Raw genomic sequence first — 22,872 nt, 5'->3', positions numbered from 1 at the left:
GTCCCTGTAAAATCAATCAATGAATACAAATACTTTTATAAATTTAAGTGTATATTAAGTTTTTTGTCTATTCCAGGTATATGTGGCTTGTTATTGAGCAACAGCGCAGCCAAGTGTTGATCCGTGTTCGATGCGGACCCAACGCTTTACAGCACGTACGTTACGCGATGACGTAGAGCCTTACGTTTCCGCGAGCCGAAAATGGCGGAGTACCTGGCGTCCATTTTCGGCACTGAGAAAGACAAGTAAGTTCATTTTAAACGTTGTAACGCTGAAATTGGCGAACCGACTTCATGTTTTCAGAATGTTTACGTTATTCTACAAGTTTACCAACCAGAGAGGGGTGTTTATGCGCGCGATGTGGCCGTAGATTGCCGTTTCAGGCCATCGATGCTAGCGCGTTGAATGAGGCTCGTTAGAAACCTGAGGCGATCTCCAGGAGCCTCAGCTAACCTCGAGGTGGCCGTGTGTGCAGATCCCGTGCAGTGTTTCAATTATTTCACGCCCGTGGGTCATTTGTGGGTCTGGTTAAAGAGTTATTTCACACGTGCGTTCATAGTTTCGCTTGTAGCAAAGTGGGCGGACTGTTCCTGCTCGTTCCACCTTTTGGAGAGCAGCAGAAGACGCTTTTGGAGGGAATGGTTCAAGCTTCCACAATACACAAAATGTATCCTACTGAGCTTTAATCTTGTTGTTACCTCCTCAAAAACAGATCCGGAGTTGTGTTTTGTTTCATTCACACACGTTTGAGTAACCTTTTATTGTTACTCTGTCTACATCTCCAAAGCTCAAAATGCTCTGTTCCACCTTGTGACGTCATGCAGTGGTAGTAGTGATTGGGAATTCCAGGGCTGAAATGATCCAAATGACTCTAATGAAGGTGTTTGGAGTTTAAAAACACAGTGGAGCACTTCTTGTATTACCATTAGAGCTCGACCAATATGTTTTTTATTTATTTATTTATTTATTTATTGTGTGTGTGTTTTCCCATAGCCGATGCTGATACTGATAGAATAGAGAGTTTAGAATACAGAGCAACTGATGGCTGATATTTTTGGGCTATATTTTAATTGATATTTTGACTGTTTTTCTCAGATTATGTGATTTTAAATTTGCTACAAACTGCCCCACAGCCCTTTTTTTTTTTTTTTTTTTTAACCACTTTTTTACTTTAAAAGCTGTGCATCACATTTACAACAGTTATCTCTTCATATTAAAGTGTTAAAATAAAGCGTATATAATGTGTATATTCTAGGCAGCAGATAGACTAAAACAAAATATCGACCTGTGCTGGAGATTTAAGGCCGATGCCTAAATACTTAAAAGCCCAAATATCAGTGTATCTCTCAATTACCACATGACATCACAAGGTGGAACGGAGTGTTTTCAGTTTGAGGGAAGAATTCAGCCTAAATATGCGGAGTTTGTGTGTTAAACATGTGTGGATTAAACAAAAAAACACAACTCCGGGCATGTTTTTGATGAGGAAACATTATAACAGATATCAGAAAATTAGATGATATGGGCCATTTAAAACGGCTCACATTTGAAAGTTGCAGGACAAGTTGTAATGTTTATATACACAAACATGCATGACTGGCTAACGTTTTCAAGAGGAAAATATCAAGCCTCTAATCTTAAACATGGTGTGTGCTCATAATTGTGAGGTTAGGTTATATAAGTAAGCAGGTGTGAGTGGCTGATTAAAAGCACAACTGTGATTTGAACTGTTGTAGGGTGACCAGACGTCCCTATTTACTCAGGACAGTCCCAATTTTGAGACCTGGTGGATTTATCCCAAACCATTAATTTGACCCAGTTTTATACAAGAAATGTCCCAGGTGTACATATTTTTTACCAATCTGATCTCCATCAACAGTAAAGTGTGCAATATATTGTCATTTGTTTAGCTAAAATACAGAAAAACATGCTTGAAAAAGACCATAAGGCAAAAATGCACCTGCAGAAGTCCCTCAGATTATAAACTGACCCACAAGTAACTCAAGAATGAACAATGTTGCATGCTTTTTTCAGTTTTATTTATACCTCACCTCCCAACCCAAGTGTGTCCCAGTTTTAATTTTGAAAATCCGGTCAGTCTACACTGTCATAATTTATGGGTAATTAATGGTGTCCACCTCGAGGTTAGGCATTTTCTTCTATAATAATATCTCATACAAATCTGCCATGTTGTTATCTTCAGTAACACATTTGACCTTGTGTTTCACTCTCTCCAGTTTTGATGAATATCAAAACTGGAGTGATACAAAGAAATGTTATAATGTTTTCTTATCAAAAACATACCTGTCTGTCTTTTTCTAGAGTCAATTGTTCCTTCTACTTCAAAATTGGAGCTTGCAGACATGGTGATCGCTGCTCACGATTGCACAACAAACCAACTTTCAGCCAGGTTGGTATCCTGAGACTCTTTTCTAAGCATTTGTGTGGTTTATGTTATGTTGCATTCAATTTAAGTTTTTTTTCTATACCACATTTAAAATAACTTTAGCTCAACCAAAGTGCTTCACATAAAAGTCAACAAAAAACAAATATATAAATCACATCTTACATAGGGAAAGAACAATAAAACACAACAAGGGAGAGGAGGTGTTTTTTATTTTTTGTTTTTGTATGGGTGCAGTCCTTATTGTGTCTGTTGTGGGATTTCTACAAGCAAAAAACTAAAGAATAAAAAGAGCTGAGAAGTTGTCTTGAATCACACAAGTACATACAGCATATTTATACCACAGAGATAAGAATTATTTGAACCAGAAAATCAGTTCAGACCCGTTAAAGAAGCACAACGTCAAAACACTTCTTGAGACATCTAATATGCATGAGACAGTAGACAGCAAAGCATGGTGTACTGGATCTCGAGGTCAAATGGATAAGATATAATTGAGTGAAGAGTTAACAGACTGAGACTAAGAGGTCTGCAGACCAGTACCCAGTCTATATGACAAAGTACAAATTAGGTAAAACACTGTAAGTAAAGCCTTCATGCATATATATTTATGTAACATTTTTAAAACTTTTATTTTAATTGTTATTTCTGCAGACGATCTTGATTCAGAACATCTACCGTAATCCCCAGAACAGTGCCCAGACAGCAGACGCATCTCGCTGTAAGTAAAAGTATTTCTCAGGAAGTTCTTTGTTTACATATTGCATTACTTAGTTGTTGCTTTTCAATAGTTGCATAATTAGTTCTTGGTACGTCCGTTTGTTTACCAGCAGATATGTAATCTCTGGTTAGACTCAGATAAGCAACAATAAACACCATTCATTCATGATTACAAAGAAAACTCATCTGCGAGGGACCTTTTGACAGGGATACGTGTCTTAGTGTAAATAAGCATCTTGTGGTTGATGCTGAGATTAATAACACTATTGTGCATTTCAGCGTTATCAATAATTTGATTTATTGCCTTCGTTGTTTTTAGTTATTGATTCATTAAACATTTCACAATGACTTGCACATCACCATGGCAACCATTCCAAACTTCTTGTATAGTTTGTCACCCTTCCAAACTCTAATCATATTTTTCCTCCCCAGCTCTAAGCATTGGTGGATTTTTGTCACAAAAGTTTACGTTTTGTATTTCAGACCATTCCCCTCTTGAACATTTACCTTCATTACCTTGAAATCTCTGCCCAGTCTGCCGATGGTTTACACTGTAAGTCTTCCCTTTATCTGCAGGACCCTCTGGCACTGACTGCTCTTGATTTAAAATAACACATCCCAATAGATTGGACCTAATTTGGCTCAGGGCAGGGCTCTCCATGTCATTTAACTGTCCACATGCTGTTTGGCATGTTGGTTAACGGCCTGTACGCTGATGAAACGTGTCACAGAACCGTAATCTCTTCTGGTGACAGTTAAAGAAAACAGCAGTATGTTTTATTCCTGCAGATGGTCCGTGCTAAGCAGTTTTTATAATCACTTTTAAACTAACCTACGTCTTGCTGTGCTCAACTGGACTGTTGACTTTTTTAGGCGCTGTCAGCGATGTGGAAATGCAGGAGCACTACGACGAGTTCTTTGAGGTCAGTGCCCTTTTGTGCTCATTTTTCCTTTTCTTTAGTCCACTTTGCACTTCATTACGTCATATGAACCTTTTATCTACCGGTCGATAGAGAGACTGACTCGACATGATTAAAAACTAAACAAATTTCATCAATGTGAATCCAAATCAAATATATTGGGTTATTTTTTGTCAAAGTTGTGTTCTAATGCTGTTGTGTTTAAATAGGAGGTGTTCACAGAAATGGAGGAGAAATATGGAGAGGTGGAGGAAATGAACGTCTGTGACAACCTTGGCGATCACCTTGTGGGCAATGTTTATGTTAAGGTAACAGTTGATGCTTTTTGTTTTTCAGATGTAAAGGTTTCAAATTTTGTTCCTAAATTGGACTTTTGATTTTGCCATGTGTAGTTTCGTCGTGAGGAAGATGCAGAGAAAGCTGTCATGGACCTGAACAACCGGTGGTTTAATGCGCAGCCCATCCACGCAGAACTGTCCCCTGTCACTGACTTCAGGGAAGCCTGCTGTCGGCAGTATGAAATGGGGTTAGTATCTCCAACATAATTTATAACTGTTTGCACAGTTATGAACGCTGCTGTGGACTGAGGTTCAACAGCATAAGTCAATATGGTGAACAAACTATGAAGAATATTCATGTTTCAAATGTAACTGCAATCTTTTATAACTGTGATACTGACAAATCCCGTACTGTTATAACTGTACTATAAGACTTCAAAGAGGTTTATTTTGGGCTTCCAATATTACATAAAATAAAGGTTCTTTTTGTCAGACCAGTTTGTTGTTTATACACTGCCATGTTTCCGATGCCTCCAGCACGTGTATTGTGGCTGATTTACACAGAACAAAAACCGTTGGGGAGGAGGACAACAAACACTGGATTAAGGAGACTATTGACATCCTGAAATGAGCCCATGGGACAGTAAACCGACGACTTCCAAGAACCTGAGATGCTGTCCTGGAGAAGTAGGACTGCAGGTGGCGCTAGTCCTCTACCAATGCAGGTAGAAGAATGGCGCCAAAATCTGTAAATTATCCGCAAGACACTTCGCCTTAACATCACATGACCCTCTGAGGAAAGATGCAGAAGGCATTTCAAACATGTCAGTGTGTAAACAACACACTACTCTGTTAAAAAGAACTTTTATTTGGAAACAATGACTGATTCTTTGGTACAAATCTGATACATTTTTGTATCAGATTTGTTCTCCACATTATCCTCCATCTCCGTCACAAGACGTGCTCCCGTGGTGGTGAGATGTGAAGTCAAACCAAACTTTTGCCAAATTGAAGTAACAGAACCCGGAGAACATAACGGCACATCATCTGTTTGTCTGTTAGAACAATGTTTACCTGTTGTCTCTCCTTTAGTTTATACTGAAATAGTGATAGTTTTGTCAATACAAAACCGCACATCTTTGTGCTGTTGCTCATTTGGAGAAAGCCTGTAGTGTTGATATACTTCTGGAAGTGTGTAAGGATCAAAGTAAAAACACCGGTCTGGTCGTTGTCACATTTTGGACCAAATGGAGAGATAATGTTATCCTTGTGTTGTGGTGTGAACTTTTTTATGAGCGCCGCAGTAACTTTCCACTGGTTGTTTACTATGGGCTTGGTTCAGATGTGAGGATTGGTAAAACGGCCTGGCAGATTAGCTAACATGTTTGGGTTTTGGCTCAGGTGCCAGAATGCTTTAACTGTTTCTGTTCTTGTATTAAACAGGGAATGCACTCGAGGTGGATTCTGCAATTTTATGCATCTGAAACCTATTTCAAGGGAACTTAGGAGGGAGTTGTATGGACGCCGAAGGAAAAGGTATAAAAATATGTTTGAACTATGTAAAATACACTGTGTATAATATACTTATACTTTGCTGTCTCACCAGGCACAGGTCTCGCTCTCGTTCTAGGGAGCGACGTTCCCGCTCCAGGGATCGGCGGAGGGACCGTGAGAAGCGAAGGTCAAGGGATCGGGAGCGCTCTGGAAGATTCTAAAGGAAGCAAAACTGTCCAAAATCTAGCCCAATTATCCATAGCTGTACCAACAGTTATTTTCTTTTTTGTGAATTGTTAACTGTTTTCCTTTTATTCCCTTTTTTAAAGATGAGCTTGTGTCGCTTTCTCAATAAAAACAGATTTGTAACTCTGCATCTTCTTGGTTTTATATTGTAATGTTTATGCGTGTGTGTGTATATATGTATGTATAGATAGATATACATATAGATATATATATATAAATATGTTTTTTTAATTATAATTCATTGATTGCATAGTGGAGAGAATATTGCTTTGTTCTGTATCAGGAAAAAAAAAAATACAGTCATAATACAGATAGCAGATGTGAAGTTTTCAAGCTGTCTCATGTGCTCAGGTTCAAGTTGCATGTGCCAATAAAAAGTAAACGCATGCTGTACACTATCTGGACACGCTGCGTTTTCCCAAACCTTATTGAGAAAACGTCCCTCTGATTGGCCCGGTACACCAAACAGACGCCCTCGCTGCAGCCAATCAGATGCAGACATTTAACTTTGCCCACGTCCTCCTCATTTGACCCACGTGTTTCGTCACGTAAACTGCGCTCTTTGTCGGAAGTTGAGCACTCCGCAGTGTTTCCCGAGGCTCACGCTGCTGTGTCGGCTCGGGTCATTCATCACTGTCTCCTTCTGTGATCAGGTGAGTGAAAAGATGCTCTGGGGCTGCCGTTTGAATGAGGGAGGGTGAATCTTTCTGCATGTAGCGCGTGTGTTCTTGTATTTGGAGCCTGTGGTGCGCGCACGGACCTCAGCGCGTCACCAGTCTGATGCAATGATGCGCTGTGCAGTTTTTGGATCGCATCTCCAACCCAAATGGTTTCAATTCAACTGGGAAATCCGCACAAATACCTCAGTGATATCAGATTATTAATAGTGTATTTGAAAAAGACAGAATTGTACCTTACATCTGTCCCTGAATGACCTTTACTGTGCGTTTTTATTCAGCTCATTCCAAACATCTGAGTCAAAAGGTCTTCCCTCATGTCTAGACCTGCTTTACACAGCATCACACACATTTGAGTGATTTAAAACCTCCAGATTAGTTTTTATCGTTCTAAAAAAAAAGCAGATCTTGAAGAAATAACATGAATATCTGCTCAGATTTGTGCCATGTGAGTTGCACCCATGGACTCTGCTGTTTCCCATGACCAGAGCTGAGGAGCAGAGTTGTATTTACAGCAGATGGTTTGTCTGTAAAGCCATAATTAGCCTTGACCTCATGGCAGAGGGTGAACGTGAGACCCAGGCATACCCCTCACGTTTCCATAGTGTTTTTATATAACCAACATTCCTGCTGTTCACATTTGGCCCCTTTTATTTAGCTTTGCCTGGATGGATAGGGCAGCCTCTAGTGTGATCTTTCTCTCTGTACATTTCTGTTTCAACCTGGTAAACGTGTTTTTTTAAATTTGAGATCTTGGCATACCATTGCAGATTTAAACTCTAGCCGTTAAGCAGATAAAACCAAACTTCCTAGTAAGCATATTAATTGTCTGGTGTTACTACAATAGTGATTTGTTGAGGTTATTTAAGTCAGATTTTGGGGGGAAAAAAAAAAGTTCCCTGTATCATGTGCTCAGAGTGTTAACAGCTATAAGGTCTGGATCCTGTTCAGTGTATGTGCAAGATGGTAAATGTAAATATTGTTTCGTTCATTCAAGCGCGATTGTGTGTTTTTTTTTCCCTTCCTTTTTCCCTCAGACCACTTTTAGTACCTCCTGTTTTGACTTTATATTAGTAAGGCTCCATTTAACTAACTTAAGATGAGCAAATAGAGTCGAACTTCACTTACTTGGCTTCCCTTAATCTTTTTCTAAAGAGCAGATATTTTATCGGCAGTTACCTTAGCATAATATTGGTGGTGAAGATAAGATAAACCCTCTTAGGAAAACCATAAATGTCTAGTCTGCGTGTGACTCTATTGTAAAGTTCATTAGTTTCAGTATTGTTCGGAGTGAATGATGCAAGTTTACTCTCTTCGCACTCTAGTTCCGCATTTGAGGCGGCGCTTGTCTCATTTGATTTATCATAATGACTCGGCTGAAATTATTCAAAACACTCCTGTAATAACGCATTACATAACAACACTCGTACAGTTTTATTTCATTGTTTGTTCAGTGATAACAGGAAGAGTGAGATACATCTGAAAGTTGCCTCTGACTAATATGTTTTTGCTTGTACTCAGGTAAAATCATGCCGTCAGTTCCTTTGTCCAAAGAGAGCCCCGTTAATGGGCCGGTGTGTCCGCACGCTGCCAAGATCCTGAACGGAGACACCAAGCCTTTCCCAGTCAACGGTGTGGATAAGTCGAAGCAGGATGTGCCAGCCACAGACGACGCCAGTAGAACTATTCAGATCAACACAAAGACTGGCCCTGTGGAGAGGAAATGGATCCGCCCTGACCTCCCCAGTCGTTGCACCTGGAGCATTGGAGGCTCTAAAGCAGACTCTCCCCACACCCATGTCCCCAAGTCAGTTTACCTTGTATCACTTTTTATTACCTGCTTTTCTTGTTTTCAATGTGTCTGGTGAATTCTTCTCGGTTTTACAGTCAGTTGTTATTTTAACTGCTGTTCCACTTCATTTTCAGACCACCTAATCCGTCTATTCTGCCGACTATCCTCCACCGTATTGGAGATACTCCCCTTGTGCGCATCAACAAGATCTCCAAAGCTTTCGGACTCAAATGTGAACTCTGTGAGTTAACCTGTAACCCAGTATAGTAAGTTGTGACTGATTGCAAAACAATATCTCAACATGTCTCCTCTTGTTTAACATTTTTTTTCCAGTGGCAAAGTGTGAGTTCTTCAACGCTGGAGGCAGTGTGAAGGACAGGATCAGCCTGCGTATGGTGGAAGATGCAGAGAGAGCGGGGATCCTTAAACCTGGAGACACGATTATTGAGCCGACTTCTGGAAATACAGGTGCTTGACCATTGGAAGTCGCCCAGGTAGAGTTTAATTAGCAGTGTTCTAAAATATGTGTTTTTTCCAGGTATTGGGCTGGCTCTGGCTGCTGCTGTGAAAGGCTATCGCTGCATCATTGTCATGCCTGAGAAAATGAGCATGGAGAAGGTGAAGACTGAAGTTTTTTTGCTTTTTAAATGTTCATGTTTTGTCATTTGTTAAAACACCCTGTTTTTGTGCAGGTGGATGTTCTGAGAGCTCTTGGAGCTGAAATCGTCCGTACACCCACTAGCGCCCGCTTTGACTCTCCTGAGTCTCATGTGGGCGTGGCCTGGCGTCTCAAGAATGAGATCCCAAACTCGCACATCCTGGACCAATACCGTAACGCCAGCAACCCTCTGGCCCACTACGACACCACCGCCGAGGAGATCCTGGCTCAGTGTGAAGGTATGTGCTAATTTATGTGCTCATTCTAAATCTGTGGTTTTATATTAAATAGGTAAAATTGACTGATCTGATGTTTTATTTTAAATAGGTGAAGTTGACTCGTCTGATGTTTTATTTTAAATAGGTAAAGTTGACATGCTGGTGGCCGGCGCAGGAACAGGAGGGACCATTACGGGCATTGCTCGTAAACTGAAGGAACGCTGCCCTAATGTCAAAGTATGTTATACTTTACCACAGTTTACCAAGAATTCACCCCAGGCTGGTTTTCGACAGCACTAAGCTTCTGTTTAGTCTGCTAAAGTATGATTTATTTTCTTAACAGATTGTTGGTGTTGACCCAGAAGGCTCTATTCTCGCTGAGCCAGAGGAGCTTAACAAAACCGACAAAACTCAGTATGAGGTAGAGGGCATTGGGTACGACTTTATCCCCACAGTCCTCGACAGATCAGTGAGTTTCGCTGTTTCCCATTCATGTTAATTTTAAACAGTTTGTATAATGTGAGATGCTTTTACAGGTTATCGACATGTGGTACAAGTCCAACGATGAGGAGTCTTTTAACATGTCTCGAATGCTGATCAGAGAGGAGGGACTTCTGTGTGGTAAATGCTCCCACTTTTTACATAATGCCCCTTTTGAAGAAATGTAATGTAAGATTTTTAACCTTTCTAAAATCCTATTACAGGAGGCAGCTCTGGCACGGCTATGGCTGCTGCAGTGAATGTTGCCAAAGAACTAAAAGAAGGCCAGCGCTGTGTTGTGATCTTGCCAGATTCCATTCGAAACTACATGTAAGATAAGTTTGTTACAAACTAAAGCAGAGTGAGGTGGAAGAAAGTTGATATTAACTGCAACTTGAGACCTGTTCGAACCTGAAGTAATAATCATTTCTGTTTTTGTCTGATTAAGGTCCAAGTTTCTGAGCGATAAGTGGATGGTTCAGAAGGGCTTCCTGAGTGAGGAGGACTTGATGGTGAAAAAACCTTGGTCTGTATTCAACTTTTTGTGTCCTGTGACAAAAGATTGTTTGGTGCAAATAATAAAACTTTTGTATGTTTTTTGCAGGTGGTGGAACCTGAAGCTGCAGGGTTTAAATTTGTCAGCTCCCCTCACTGTGCTGCCAAGCGTTACCTGCCAAAGGACAATAAAAATCCTTAAAGAGAAAGGATTTGACCAAGCCCCTGTAGTGGACGAGGCAGGGTTAGTTTGTCTTTTTAAAGTAGAGACTGAAATGTGCAAACTAAGGACTGTCTATATTAATGTTTTGGTCTCTCTCCAGTATGATCCTCGGTATGGTGACTTTGGGGAACATGTTGGCTTCCATCCTCGCAGGGAAAATCAAGATCTCAGACCCCGTCAGCAAAGTGATCTACAAACAGTTCAAACAAGTGAGTCATACATTTATGAGGCTTACGCATCCAAAAAGGATTCAGCTTCTAATTACTTTGTGAATTCTCAGGTTCGTTTGACTGACAACTTGGGGAAAGTATCCCGCATTCTGGAGACTGACCACTTTGCTCTGGTCGTGCATGAACAGATCCAGTGTAAGTTTATAGGCATGAATACTGGTGTGCCATTGAACTATTATAGCATTGACTTTGGCGCCACCTACTGCCTAAATAAATGGTACAAAAAATAGAACAGAAGTACCTGCATGCTCAATGAGGCTTTGTTATTATATCTAATTATGTAACTGAACAACTGCAGAATTTAGACTGAGGAATTTTAATCACCCACGTAATTGTTGTCGTCCTTTTATATAAACAGTTAAATTTAGTACTGTTGGAAGGGACAACACACAGAGACAAGAAGATGATAGTAAAAGAGCTCATTTCAGTTTGCAGTCCCTGTGTAACATATTGGTGACTTCTGGTGTCAAGCGCTTGTACTGTAGACATAAGCACATACATCTACTGCATATGGGAGATTTGGGATCCTGGATGTTATCAAACCAACTGTATCAGATATAAGATTATCTCTTAGTAATTCTGTTCTTTTATTTACTGTGTACTTTCTTCATTGTCCTGAATATCCTTGTGTATTTCCCTGCTTGTCTCGTATCAGACCTGACAGACGGCTCCCCCACCTTGAGGCAGATGGTTTTCGGTGTGGTAACGGCTGTGGACCTGCTCAACTTCGTCACATACCGGGAAAGGAGAGAGCGCTCTATTTCGGAATCGACTGATGAGATGTAACTGGCAGCAGACTTTTTTGGTTATAAACATACGAGTAGTTTAGACAACATAATGGCACTATGTTTAAAGGTTTAATTTTCATCGAGAATATGCTAACTTCTGATTTCTTTCTATATTTAATTTGAGAATCTTAAATACAGTAGGCTAATTAAAAGCAAGTTTGAAGCTATTTGAAGATTGCGTGAAAATGTAGGGCATTGTTTACTTTGAAGATTACATTTGTTATGATTTCGGATTCTGGAGTCAATGCAAAGTTGTGCTGAAACTTCCTGTATTCATTGTGGCCTTTTGTATGCATAAACCATAATGCATAATACATCTTTTATTTTGTTACATATGTGAACTTTTGCTGTATATAGGCATTTTATTTTCTTGTTTTTATTTTCTGCATTTCTTTCTGTATAGGCTCTGTATACCTGTGAGAGAATAACCTTTAGATCAGGGCTGTCCAAACTACGGCCCAGGGGCCAAATGCGGCCCTCAGACCAATTTTTGTTGGCCCTCGTGCCTCCACCTAAACTCGCTCAATTGATCAGGAAGCATTTTTTTCTTACAAACTGAAGATATTCTACCTCTATAACTTGAAAAAACGTCACATTGTATCGTGACGCAGACCTAAAATAGTCTTCCAAGTCATATTAAAGGTACAATGTCTCTGTCAAACCTGTGTTAAACGCACCGTTTTCAAAAAAGTTTGGACAACCCTGCTTCAACTTGATCAAACTTGAGTGTGTATGTGATGAGATAAAGGTTGAAAAACACTCAAGGGAGATGTGGATGTGATTTTTTTCTTTTTTTTTTTTTTCTTTTACTCTTTTAGTACAGTATTTGAGTTTGGATGCGTCTGGGTTTTCAATGCAATGTGCTCTTTTATGAATGTAATGAGTAAAAATGAATAAATTAATAAATCTTGAGCCGGTTGAGTGACATTTGTGGACATGTTTATATCCGCCATGTGCAGGCTCACGCGCTGCACAACAGATGACGCGTCTATTGTTGTCAGAGCGGGTTTATTAAAGGTTTTTTTTTTTGGCTTTGTGTGTTCCTTAGCGGTTGTAGTGTTTGCTGTGGAGGCTGTGAGTGTAAAGTGCAGGGTGCTGGGTGCTGGTCAGGTGGCGTGTTTGTGGCTTGTGTGTGGTGTGTATGTGCTGCTGCTGCTGCTGCTGCTACGAGCGGGGATAGACAGGCAGTATGGCGGAGCAGGGCACTGGGTACGACCTGAAGAGGCTGGAACAACAACTACAGACTTTGTTCAGCCGTTTCACGTACAACGACTTACAGGCCGATAGCAAACCTTTCTGCTCGAGCTTTTGCAAGGTAAGACATGTTATTTTCGACCCGTGACAGTGTAGTTTTCACAAATAAGAGCGCATATTGTTAGCGACTCCCCTCCCCCAGAACTCACAGTGTAGCTACTTGTAGCCCTGGAAAGCTAACAAGTACTGTTTGTGTGTTTGTCTGAGGAAAAAGACACAACACCAGTGACTTTTAGGTGTTAATGTCGTTCCAAGAATCATATTTGCTCAATGTTGTTAGTATATATTTGTGGACACACTGTTTAAACTGTCACAAAGCTGCTACATAGCTAGCTAGCATGCTAACTGTGCTGATTCTGACTAGATCCAGATCCAGCTAGCCACAATTTGACTCAAAAGTTGTGCTCATCCGCGGATTTTACGGGTTATTTAACACTTGTTTAGTCCATACACTGCTTCTTTACTACGCAGTGTTCTTCCATATCACTGAGCGGATGTCTCTATGAAGGATACGTGCTTTTCTTTTGTTTTATTACACACTTTTCATCATTTCACTTTAGCCTAAGGTTTTTACCTAAAGTTTATTTTGCCAGATCAAATGGTCAACAGTCCTACAATGTGTATATAGAGTCTCCCAGCTCTGATGAACAGTGATGAGCTTACTGGTTTAAAACTGTGCATTTAGACATTATTGACTATAGCTCTGAATAGACGTGAGAGAAACTTGTTGGGGGAGTGTCCAGTTTTAGTGTCAGTTATAGGATTTAACTTTGCAGTGGTTTGTGGTGTATACATGACACGGGTGTATGTACATGCTTTAGGCAGGAATAAGGTACAGTTATATCATGCAGCTTTTGTCCAGGTGCCTATGTTATTAAGTATGCACTGTGTTTCGATTTTGTATGTCCACAGCTGCTCTATCACTGAGCCACACAGCATCATTACTGTTCTACATCTGTGTTGTCTCTTTGTCTGCAGCTGGTGGAATATTATGCATCGCGCTGGAAGGTGCCACTGCCACAGCTCAGGATCCTGGAGAGGGCCCTCTGCTGCTTCACCCAGGCGTCTGTGTTCTTCACAGTGAACTGTGATCATGTGCTCCGTACACTCAGCAGTCTTGCCTTGTAAGTAGATACCCCAAAACATTCAGTTTTTATACCTAAGCACAGTTTTATTTGGGTGATGTCTTAAACACATATGCATTTCCTCTACAGAAGTATTTTTGAGTTGCTGCTTTTCTTTGACCAGAAGGACTTTGATCAGGATCCTTTAAAAAAGATCACAGTTACATTCCAGGTGAGAAAACATCAATGAGTTTGTTTTTGAACCCAAAAAATCATGTTCTTCTTCTTGCTGCTCTTTTCAGGAATGCTGCTCAGCCCTTGCGAAATATCAGAATGTTCACTTGCTTCAAGTGGAGCGATTACTTAGAGCTGGTGGGCCTTGGGCAAGCCAAACTTTACATGGCATTCTCAGAGAATCTATTTTACCTCAGACAGAAGGTGAAACTTCCTCTTTTTTGTATCTATACATAGTGTTGCATTGTATTAGTTTTGTGTAACCTGTTGTCACTGATTTCTCATAGTGGAGGAATGCATCAGCTCTGAGCCTCCTGTTTTCTTTGAGCTGCGAGTGCGTTACCTTCTGTCCTGTCAGCGGCTTCCTGAGGCTCAGGCCCTGGCCAAGTGTTGTGCTCAGCATCCCTCAGTCGGGCAGCACTTGTTCTTCTACCAGGTCTACCTCACCGGGCTTTACAAAACAGCGCAACATGAGTGCCTACTCGAGGAGGTTAGTTTACAGAGGCTGCTTCACTTATGATTTTATAGTTCTATTTTGTGTTAAATGCTTTGTGTTGTTTCCTCAGTTGGTGGACTTCAGCGGGAAAGACGCAGTGCATTTCCTGTGTAGTTTGGAGAGTGAAGAAAATGATGAGCTGCTACTGGACTTCAGCAGAGCATTTCTCTCTCTACAGCTGTGCAGAGGAGACATGTACTTTTTGTGGTAAGGGACTATATTTAGCTCAAATAACGTTTCCTTTCATTAGATAAAATTATACAATAAAAAGATTTAATTTGAATTTTTCAGTGACTTGGTTTCTATATGGGGCCGACTTCACAGTCGATTAAAAACATCAAAAGAAGTTCTTCTTGAAGAGTGTGAACAGCTGATTTTATCTGCCACCAATGTCAACGCTATTTTTCCATTCATTCGAGCCATAATACATGAGGTGAACTGTTATTTTAAAAGTGAATTCCAGAAATAGTTTTTCATTCATTCATTTAATACTTGTTCATTTCTTCTCCAGTTGAGTGAAGGTGGTGTACAGTTCTGTGTGGAGCTTTGTGCCAACGCCCTGCGGTCTTGCCTTCCCTGTGATGTCATCACAAAGTCTCTGATTTACAAAACCATGGCGAGCCTCGTGCCCAATGACCTGGAGATCTGCCGTGCTTGTGCCCTCCTCGTCTTCTTTCTGGAACGCTCTGTCGAGGCCTATAAGATGGTGTACATTTTATATATGCATCCTGATCAGGAATATCATGTGGACTGCTGTCCCATTGGAAATCGTGTTCGCTTTGAAACACTGCAGGTGAGTCTCTGTTGATATGTAACACCCTGATGTGGAAGTGTTGGTTTAGAAATTTATACCATTATATTTTGTTTTGTTTAGGCTCTGAAGAAGGACTTATACTTTGACCCGGAGTTCTGGAACCTCATTGCTTTACGGACAAATTGTTTGAAACTTATGAATGAGAAAGTGTTGAGTGCTGCTCTAGAAGAAATCATGGAAGAAAAGTGGGTCCCTAGCTACTGCCGCAAAGAGAACAGCTCTTCATCAGGCAAATCAAAATCCACCAAGGAAAATGCAGGGGCCAAGAAAAAGAGACCATATAAAGGAGAACAACAAAATCACAAGGATGCAAAAGATAAAGCACCTGCAAGGAAAGTAGGAAGACCTCGATTGAATAAACACCTCCCCCTGAAAAAGAAGGGAAACCAAGGTCCAAAACAATGGAAGGATGCGTCTTCAGAACCGATGCGCCGCTCCTCGTTTTGGCAGCTGGACAGACTACATCACAGCAGAGCTTTGGATTACTGGGACAACAGACGTACCACACGACTTTCTGAGAGAGTCCCAGCCAAACGCATGATCAGGACTCCAAAATGGCTTCTGGAAGACTCAGGAACTTTAGATAAAAACTCTCCTCTATTAATGAGAAGGCAGTACTCAAGTTTACCATACTTGCCTCTTAGAAGGAGGAATGCAGTAGTCAAGAACAACACAAAACAGAAACTGAAATCCGAAATAAAATTGGAAACTGAGAAGAAACAACAAAAAGAAGTGCCATCGGACTCCCAAACTGACTCCAATGCTCCACAGGTGGTTTTGGAGCTGTCGTTGCCAGATAATGAACTACTGGGTACATTTAACGATGAACCTTGCAACAGACAGAGATGCCTGCCCCAAAGGTTGTTTTACAAGCAGACTCTCAAAGTTCTCTCAGAATCTTTGCCGGAAAAAGCCAGCTATAGAGATGACCTTGTACTCAAAGCACAAAACGCAACCTCTTTTGTTCAAATGCTACACTCTTACGCCCGCAAACCAAAAGGTAAAAAGATCTGGACAAAAACTCAAGGCTCGTCCTCAACAATAACACGTTCTTCAGGACAACTGGACGGCTCAAATAAGGAGCAGCTCAGCGACAAACCCACAGTGGAGATGAAAGTCACCATCTCATCCCAAACGCCACAAGTGACAGATAAAATTCTTAGGTACTCTGGAGATAAACAGGAACCGCATGAAAAGACTGCCATAACAAAAGACACAGAGACGGCTGTTGAACCCAAAATCACTCGGTTGGCTTCATTGGCAGCAACTAGTGCGGAGTCTGCCATTGAGGGGGAGGTCAAAGTTGACGCTAAGAACAGTCACTCCCCAAGACTGGAGGAAATGTCTTGTACAGAACATATTTCAAACACAAACTCAGATATGCCAGCACCTGAGAAGGAGAGAGATCAAATTAGCAGTCCTCCTACTCCTCCCACCGCCACCAAAGATGAGCCAACACCCCAGGGTTCTGTTGTTACAAATCAGGTAGTAAATGCAACACCAAACACGGATGACTTGACTTCAACAGAAAATAGTCCGGTACCAAAAGGTAAACCCACTGTGGAAGATGACAGCGTGTCTAAATCCGAAGGGAAAAATATTATCACTCAAACAATTATTGACAAAGCAAACGACTTGCCTTCTGAACCAGTTCAAATTGAGAACAAAACAGAAAATCTGCAAAGCCCAAAGGAGGACCTTAAAGAGACAGTGGAAGTTACCAGTGCCCATACAGAGTCTAAAATTGAGAAGGATAATCCAGATAAGCCAACTTCCGCTTCTCCTTCAAACACAGCCTGGGATGATGACGGTTTTGATCCCACGGAGCCACAGCCAGAGTGTGAAGAATCCAAACTGGAATTCTGTTGCCACTTCTGTCACAAAGACGTCAAAGGTCGTCATTTAGTAGCGCACGCCATGTTTCACTATCGCAAAGATGAGTGCATGTTCTGCGGGGTGACTTTCAAAAACAACCTCAAAGCGATGATCCACCTGTCCAATCACCTGGAGAGGCTGAAGAAGCTCCAAAACCCCACTGCTGCCAAGTCACCGGATAAACCCAGGACCAAAGATAAACGAAAACATAAAACGGGGAATGTTAAAATATCTGGCAAAATCAAAACTGCATTGAATGAGAAAAGAAGGGGGAAGGAAAGAAAACCAATCCCGCCAGTCAGAAAACTAAGATCTGGCTATAAGTTTAGACATACTACGCAACAAGAAGACGTGATGACTAAAGCCCCAATACATAAAGTGAATGGTCATATTGGAAGGAGGAAAGACAATGACAGAATAACAAACAGTTTAATTACAAAAACCAGGCTGCGACGAAGAAGTAATGAAATTGATCAAAATATTGAAAGTGAGCGTTGTGCGGTTGTGCCTGTTAAAGTAGAGAAAGAGGAGCCTGTGATGATTTCATCTGAACTGAAATGTAAGGAAAAGAAGAAATCTAAAATTAATAAGCAGTCGGAAATCAACAAAAACATTGATTCTCGGGGTAAATTGTGCTGCCCAGTGGATGGATGCCACTGGTTCACAGTTAAAAACCAAGTAGCACTTTTTGTACAGCACTCTTTGGAGGACCACCACGCCGACGCAGCACCTCTGGAGTTGGCTTTTCATATGTCCAACAACAAGTGTAGCATTTGTAAACGAGTATTGTACAGCTTTGAGCATTTCCAGCATCACGTGGAAAGACACCGATTCATGCCGCGTCATCCTTGTCCTCATAAAGGGTGCGTTGCCAGGTTTAAAACTACATTCGAGATGAGAAGACACGCGAGAAAGCACAACCCACTGCAGGCGATGTGCTGCCTCCCCGGCTGTCCCAAGCTCTTTATTTGTCTATGGCAACTCATCCTCCACGAGAAGGACCACTACTCCAAAAGATCGAAAGCCACGCAAAAGGAAAAGCTGGAAAGGACACACGAGAAACGAGAAGATAGAGCTAAAAAGAACGCTAGGTTGAATAAAAATGTTTCTTCCGTTTCCATCGGCAAATCAAGTTCTAATGAGGCGAATAAGGCAAAAGATTCCACTGTTCACAAAAAGAAGTTATCTGCACAATCAGCTGCTGCTACAAGGTTGTTGCAAAAGTTAAGAAAAAGGCAAATTATCAAAAATAACTTGGCGAACAACCAGAAAATGACTCACAAAATCGTGTCGTCAGTTGGAAAACCAAATCACAAATTGCGTTGCTCGTTACAAAATAAGGGATCCCAGTCAAAACAATGCTTAAGTGGTAAAGTGCTTCCTCCTAGACAAGCGAAGAGCTGCCTTCACAGTAGTGACAAAAGCATTCAACCAGAGAAAGAATTAAAAACGGCAATAGTCCATAAACGAAAAGAAGAGGGTGAGAAAAATACAGCTGGAATCAAAACTAGACCAAAAGTAAAAGCTGACAAGCCTCAAAGTGGTGCAAAGATCTGCTCAACTGGAAAGATTTTGAAAAGAGAAATGCTTTTACCAAACTCTGAAATGATAAAATCTGCTGGAAAGGTTGAACTGGCAACTCCTGTCATGGAGGAAAATGAAAATATGGATACCCCCGACACAAATAATGCCATGGCAACAATCAGTGATATCATGAGTTCAAATGGCATTTCAGAAAATATAGAGACTCCCAAAATTGCAGAGATTGATAAAATGTCAAAAACCGCAACTGATGAATCAAAAGGAGTTGTTGAAAATGTGAATGAAGTAATGGAGATTGAACATGGACCAGTTGTGGAAAATGAGGCAGAAACAAAAATGACAGAGACCTCGCTATTCAAAGTTGAAAAATTTGAGCGAGAATTGGCAGCAGATTTTGAAAATTCAGAGCTGAGGGAATCAAAAATGAGCACAACAGATTGTTCAGAAATTGGACCTATAAACCACTCAACTGTTGTAAATCCAGATGATGTGAATGAAGCAATGCCAGGAAAAGATACTGAAGAGAATTCCAACATGGCTGACACAATTTCCTCTTCAAAAATCCCCATTAATCCTCCCGTTGTGACGCCCATAGAACAAAATGTAGCATCTCCACAAAACGCTGGTGGAGGAGAGTTGAGGCTTGAAACTACTGACAATGCCACTGAGCCGCCCGCTGTTAGAACTAAAGCAGAATGCATGCCAGATTCAAGTGAAGAAAACGTTCTCGCAAAAATGGCCGATGCATCGATGGGTAGTAATAATGACACCGCATTTGAAAACATGATAGAGCTAATGAACTGTGAGCAACCAGCTGCCGATAAAATTGTGGACAGTACAGATACGGCAACAAACGAGAATACCCAATCTTCTGCTATCACCTCACAGATTGAAAAAGTTGAGCTCAAACAGATCTCAGCCCAAACTACAAATGAATCTGCGAACACAGCCAACAGTCCGAATGAGAAATCTGCGGAGGGTGAGAAGCGAAAGCTAAAATTGGGCAACAAAAATGACATTTTATCTGCACTTAAAACTCTGGTCAAATCCAAAAGGGACAAAAGTGATCATGAGGGTAAAGATAGTCCACCAAAAAGAAAAAACGAACTTGGGAATGATTCGGCGTCTAAAAAGTTTAAATCGGATGCCCAAACGGAGGAGGTCGGAGCAGCGTCAGTTGAATCAAGTTCCACGAGTGAAGGGAACAAAGTGGAAACGACAGACTCTGCACCTGCTGCTAATAATGCAAATGAAACACAAAAAGAGAGAGACAAAGTTGTTAAAATTAGACGGAAAAATAAAGTGGATCTCAAAATGAAATCCGCTTTGACAAACAAGAAAGTTTTGAAAAGGCAAACCAAACTTAAGAAGACGCCTCAAAATGCTATAAAACATGATAAACCCTCTAAGAAAATTAAAAGGGACAAGTCCAAATCTGAAACTAAAACTGTCAAACCAAAATCAGTATCTCGTAAAGTTTTGTCGAAAACACTTTCGAGCTCGAATGAAATCAACGGTGAACTTGTGCCTCCCGAAGGAAACTGCGAAGCAAGTAATAAGCAAGATGGCAGTGATACGAATGTGAATACAAACACGTATACTGATAAAGTTGAACCAATAACCCCAAAGAAAGTGCAAGACGAGACCTGCTTAAAAGACCACCATGTATTTGACTTTGTACCGGTGGAGGAAGAGAGCCCATTGGCGACGTTTGAAAAAGCTCTGAGCGAATACAAGAAGAAACCGTACATGCGTCTTCCAGCCACCGCTTACTTGGAGGAGAGGTTCACCGTTATGCCCAAGCGGCGAAAAGATATGTCCATGTTCTTTGGATCGTCGCAGAAAGTCCCCAAGACGCCCGAGGCCACAGCACAGGCCTCCCAGCAACGACAGCGATGTGCCAACTGCTTCACCACGTTCAGCAGCGACCAGGAGCTGCAGTGGCATCTCCAGCAGAAGTGCGCCAACCTCTTTGGGTTCGACTCTGATGACGAGGGTGAGTGCGTACAAGATTTGGGCTAGAGCTGGGCGATACGGGGGTAAAATACGTTTCCACCTTATATTTATCAATAACGATTTACGAATAATTGTTTTTCTTTTCAGTATTAGTTAGTTTTAGGAACATAAACAAGGCGGACTTCAGTTCACAAGAAAAAAAACACACGACTGAGGACTGGCTGTAGACACAAAGCTTACTATTAAAATAACTGGACCTTGCTTCGATTTGAAATGATTGGTTAGTTAGAATATGTATTTCTAACCTGCACATACAATTCACACAAATACACATATGCATGGCTTGAGAAGTAAATAGAAAAATAAATAAATACAGTTATTACTTGCCCAGCCTCATTTGGTCACACTTTATTTTACAGCACACGTTGTTTGGGGACAGTAGCTCAGATGGTATTGTCCACTGAAGTTTCAATACCAGCTCCCACAGATCAATGCTATCGTTGTGTCCTTGGGCAAGACACTTCACCCTTAACCCTCCTCGCCCTCAGCGTCTGCGTACACTGGTGTATGAATGTGTGTGTGAACGGGTGAGCGGTTCTTTGATGTAATTGTGTGGTAATAAGGAATAAGGAGCTGTTGTTGCATATAATTTACGTTTAAATAAAATGAATAGTGATAAAACAATCTATTTAACTCATTCAACATTATTATTTAAATATGTAAAATCTGTAGAATGTCTTGATATTCATCTCCAAGATTTGGTTTGAAAAGATGGGAAAAATACATTCAAATTCAATAGATTTCATAAGAAACTATGTTAATAAGGGTTAAAATTGACCTAGGTGTGAATTTGGATTTAAATTCTATTGGGCAGTGGCATTAAAAACTTTTACTTTGACTTTGTAAATTGTTTTGCATGTTTAAAATTTGTTTTGTTTTTCTTCAGGCACCAGTTGAATGTCTTCTGAAATCTGGATCCAAAGGAACTTCCTCTTTGCATGGCGGATTTAGCCTTCCGGACTGAACTCTTCCTTGGGATAATGTTGGTAACTGTGTCTTTAAACTGAAAAAGGCAGAAGAGACTGCTAAAGTTTGAATTTTCTGCTGCAGTTTTTGATTTGCAGCCTGAGACAATAATGAGCCGCTCTGTGAGAGACTACTGAACAGTGCTGAAGTGCCTGCTCTGGACGTGTGTCTAGCAGCTTCACAGGGATTCTTCATGAAGTGTTGTGGCTTTAAATTGGACTAAAGCTGTGAAACTAGACTCAGACTGCTCCTCGATCACTGGGATTTCTATTTTTGCATCTGTAAGCCATAAAATAATTCTATATTTTTGCTTTTTTGCACTTGTTCAGTTCCTGCTTATAACATCTCTAGCCTTTTATGCATGCTCATGTTATTTAAAAAGCTCACAGTATTTAGGCTCAAAGTCTAAACTTCATGTGGCTCCAGGATCATGGCATCTTCTTTATGAAGGTTTTCTCATACATGTTTTATTAAAAACTAACTGTATTTTTGCAGCTGTGCTTGGTTTAAAGCGTTTTAGTCATTATGCCCAGTAGAGGGCAGACTTCCCATTGTTGAGAGCATATTAGTCACTGCTGGCTTTTTTATCAGGTACATTTTTTGATATGTCATGTATTTATTACTGTATTCATCATTCATCATTTATTATTCATTCTTATTCTTACTTTGGCAATAACCATCATCTCTGTGTTCCTTGTTCTTGCTCATATTTTTATAACATTGGAGCCGTTGCAGTTGTAAATACGTTTTATCTCGACTGACTTGTCTATAACATAGCATCAAATGATTTACAGAATCGGCCAGCTTAAGGCGCCATATTTTGTAAGTATTACTGGGCCACATCATTCTATTTATTTATGTTTTATTTTCTATCTTTTGTAAATATTTGAAGAGTTTCAATAGCTTGCACTGTAAAGGGTGTTGGCATTGGGTTTATATTTTGGTCTTAAAATCTAAAAATAAAATCTCTTACACAAACTTTTTTTAA

General features: G+C 40.6%; 3 protein-coding genes across 4 annotated transcripts; all 3 read left to right on the top strand.

The window, feature by feature from the left end:
• Positions 1 to 161: 161 nt before the first annotated feature.
• On the top strand, positions 162 to 6,190 carry LOC117383430 (splicing factor U2AF 35 kDa subunit-like). Of its 2 annotated transcripts, none has more exons than XM_033980612.2 (8): positions 162 to 245; positions 2,323 to 2,410; positions 3,059 to 3,125; positions 3,998 to 4,047; positions 4,254 to 4,352; positions 4,437 to 4,570; positions 5,766 to 5,858; positions 5,929 to 6,190. In XM_033980612.2, the coding sequence occupies exons 1-8, from the start codon at positions 202 to 204 to the stop codon at positions 6,035 to 6,037; spliced, it is 684 nt and encodes a 227-aa protein (XP_033836503.1). In that variant the 5' UTR covers positions 162 to 201; the 3' UTR covers positions 6,038 to 6,190. The 2 variants fall into 2 exon arrangements, with proteins under 2 accessions (XP_033836503.1, XP_055084331.1); XM_055228356.1 differs by having other exon boundaries at positions 5,926 to 6,190.
• A 401-nt stretch (positions 6,191 to 6,591) lies between these two features.
• Positions 6,592 to 12,535, top strand: LOC117383419 (cystathionine beta-synthase-like). Its single transcript, XM_033980601.2, has 15 exons — positions 6,592 to 6,715; positions 8,261 to 8,546; positions 8,666 to 8,772; positions 8,865 to 8,999; positions 9,070 to 9,149; positions 9,224 to 9,428; positions 9,553 to 9,644; positions 9,751 to 9,876; positions 9,944 to 10,028; positions 10,112 to 10,217; positions 10,336 to 10,413; positions 10,492 to 10,626; positions 10,706 to 10,814; positions 10,886 to 10,970; positions 11,491 to 12,535. The coding sequence occupies exons 2-15, from the start codon at positions 8,269 to 8,271 to the stop codon at positions 11,619 to 11,621; spliced, it is 1,752 nt and encodes a 583-aa protein (XP_033836492.1). The 5' UTR covers positions 6,592 to 6,715; positions 8,261 to 8,268; the 3' UTR covers positions 11,622 to 12,535.
• Positions 12,536 to 12,546: 11 nt separating this feature from the next.
• LOC117383409 (uncharacterized) lies at positions 12,547 to 22,863 on the top strand. Its single transcript, XM_033980590.2, has 10 exons — positions 12,547 to 12,938; positions 13,856 to 14,001; positions 14,092 to 14,173; positions 14,244 to 14,379; positions 14,463 to 14,665; positions 14,742 to 14,878; positions 14,963 to 15,104; positions 15,183 to 15,464; positions 15,546 to 20,898; positions 21,805 to 22,863. Exons 1-10 carry the CDS (start codon positions 12,813 to 12,815, stop codon positions 21,813 to 21,815), a joined length of 6,618 nt encoding a protein of 2,205 aa, XP_033836481.1. The 5' UTR covers positions 12,547 to 12,812; the 3' UTR covers positions 21,816 to 22,863.
• The last annotated feature ends 9 nt before the right edge of the window (positions 22,864 to 22,872 follow it).

The sequence above is a fragment of the Periophthalmus magnuspinnatus genome, chromosome 2, assembly GCF_009829125.3.
Source record: "Periophthalmus magnuspinnatus isolate fPerMag1 chromosome 2, fPerMag1.2.pri, whole genome shotgun sequence".
Classification (NCBI taxonomy): domain Eukaryota; kingdom Metazoa; phylum Chordata; class Actinopteri; order Gobiiformes; family Gobiidae; genus Periophthalmus; species Periophthalmus magnuspinnatus.
This window is presented reverse-complemented; position numbering and strand designations above follow the sequence as displayed.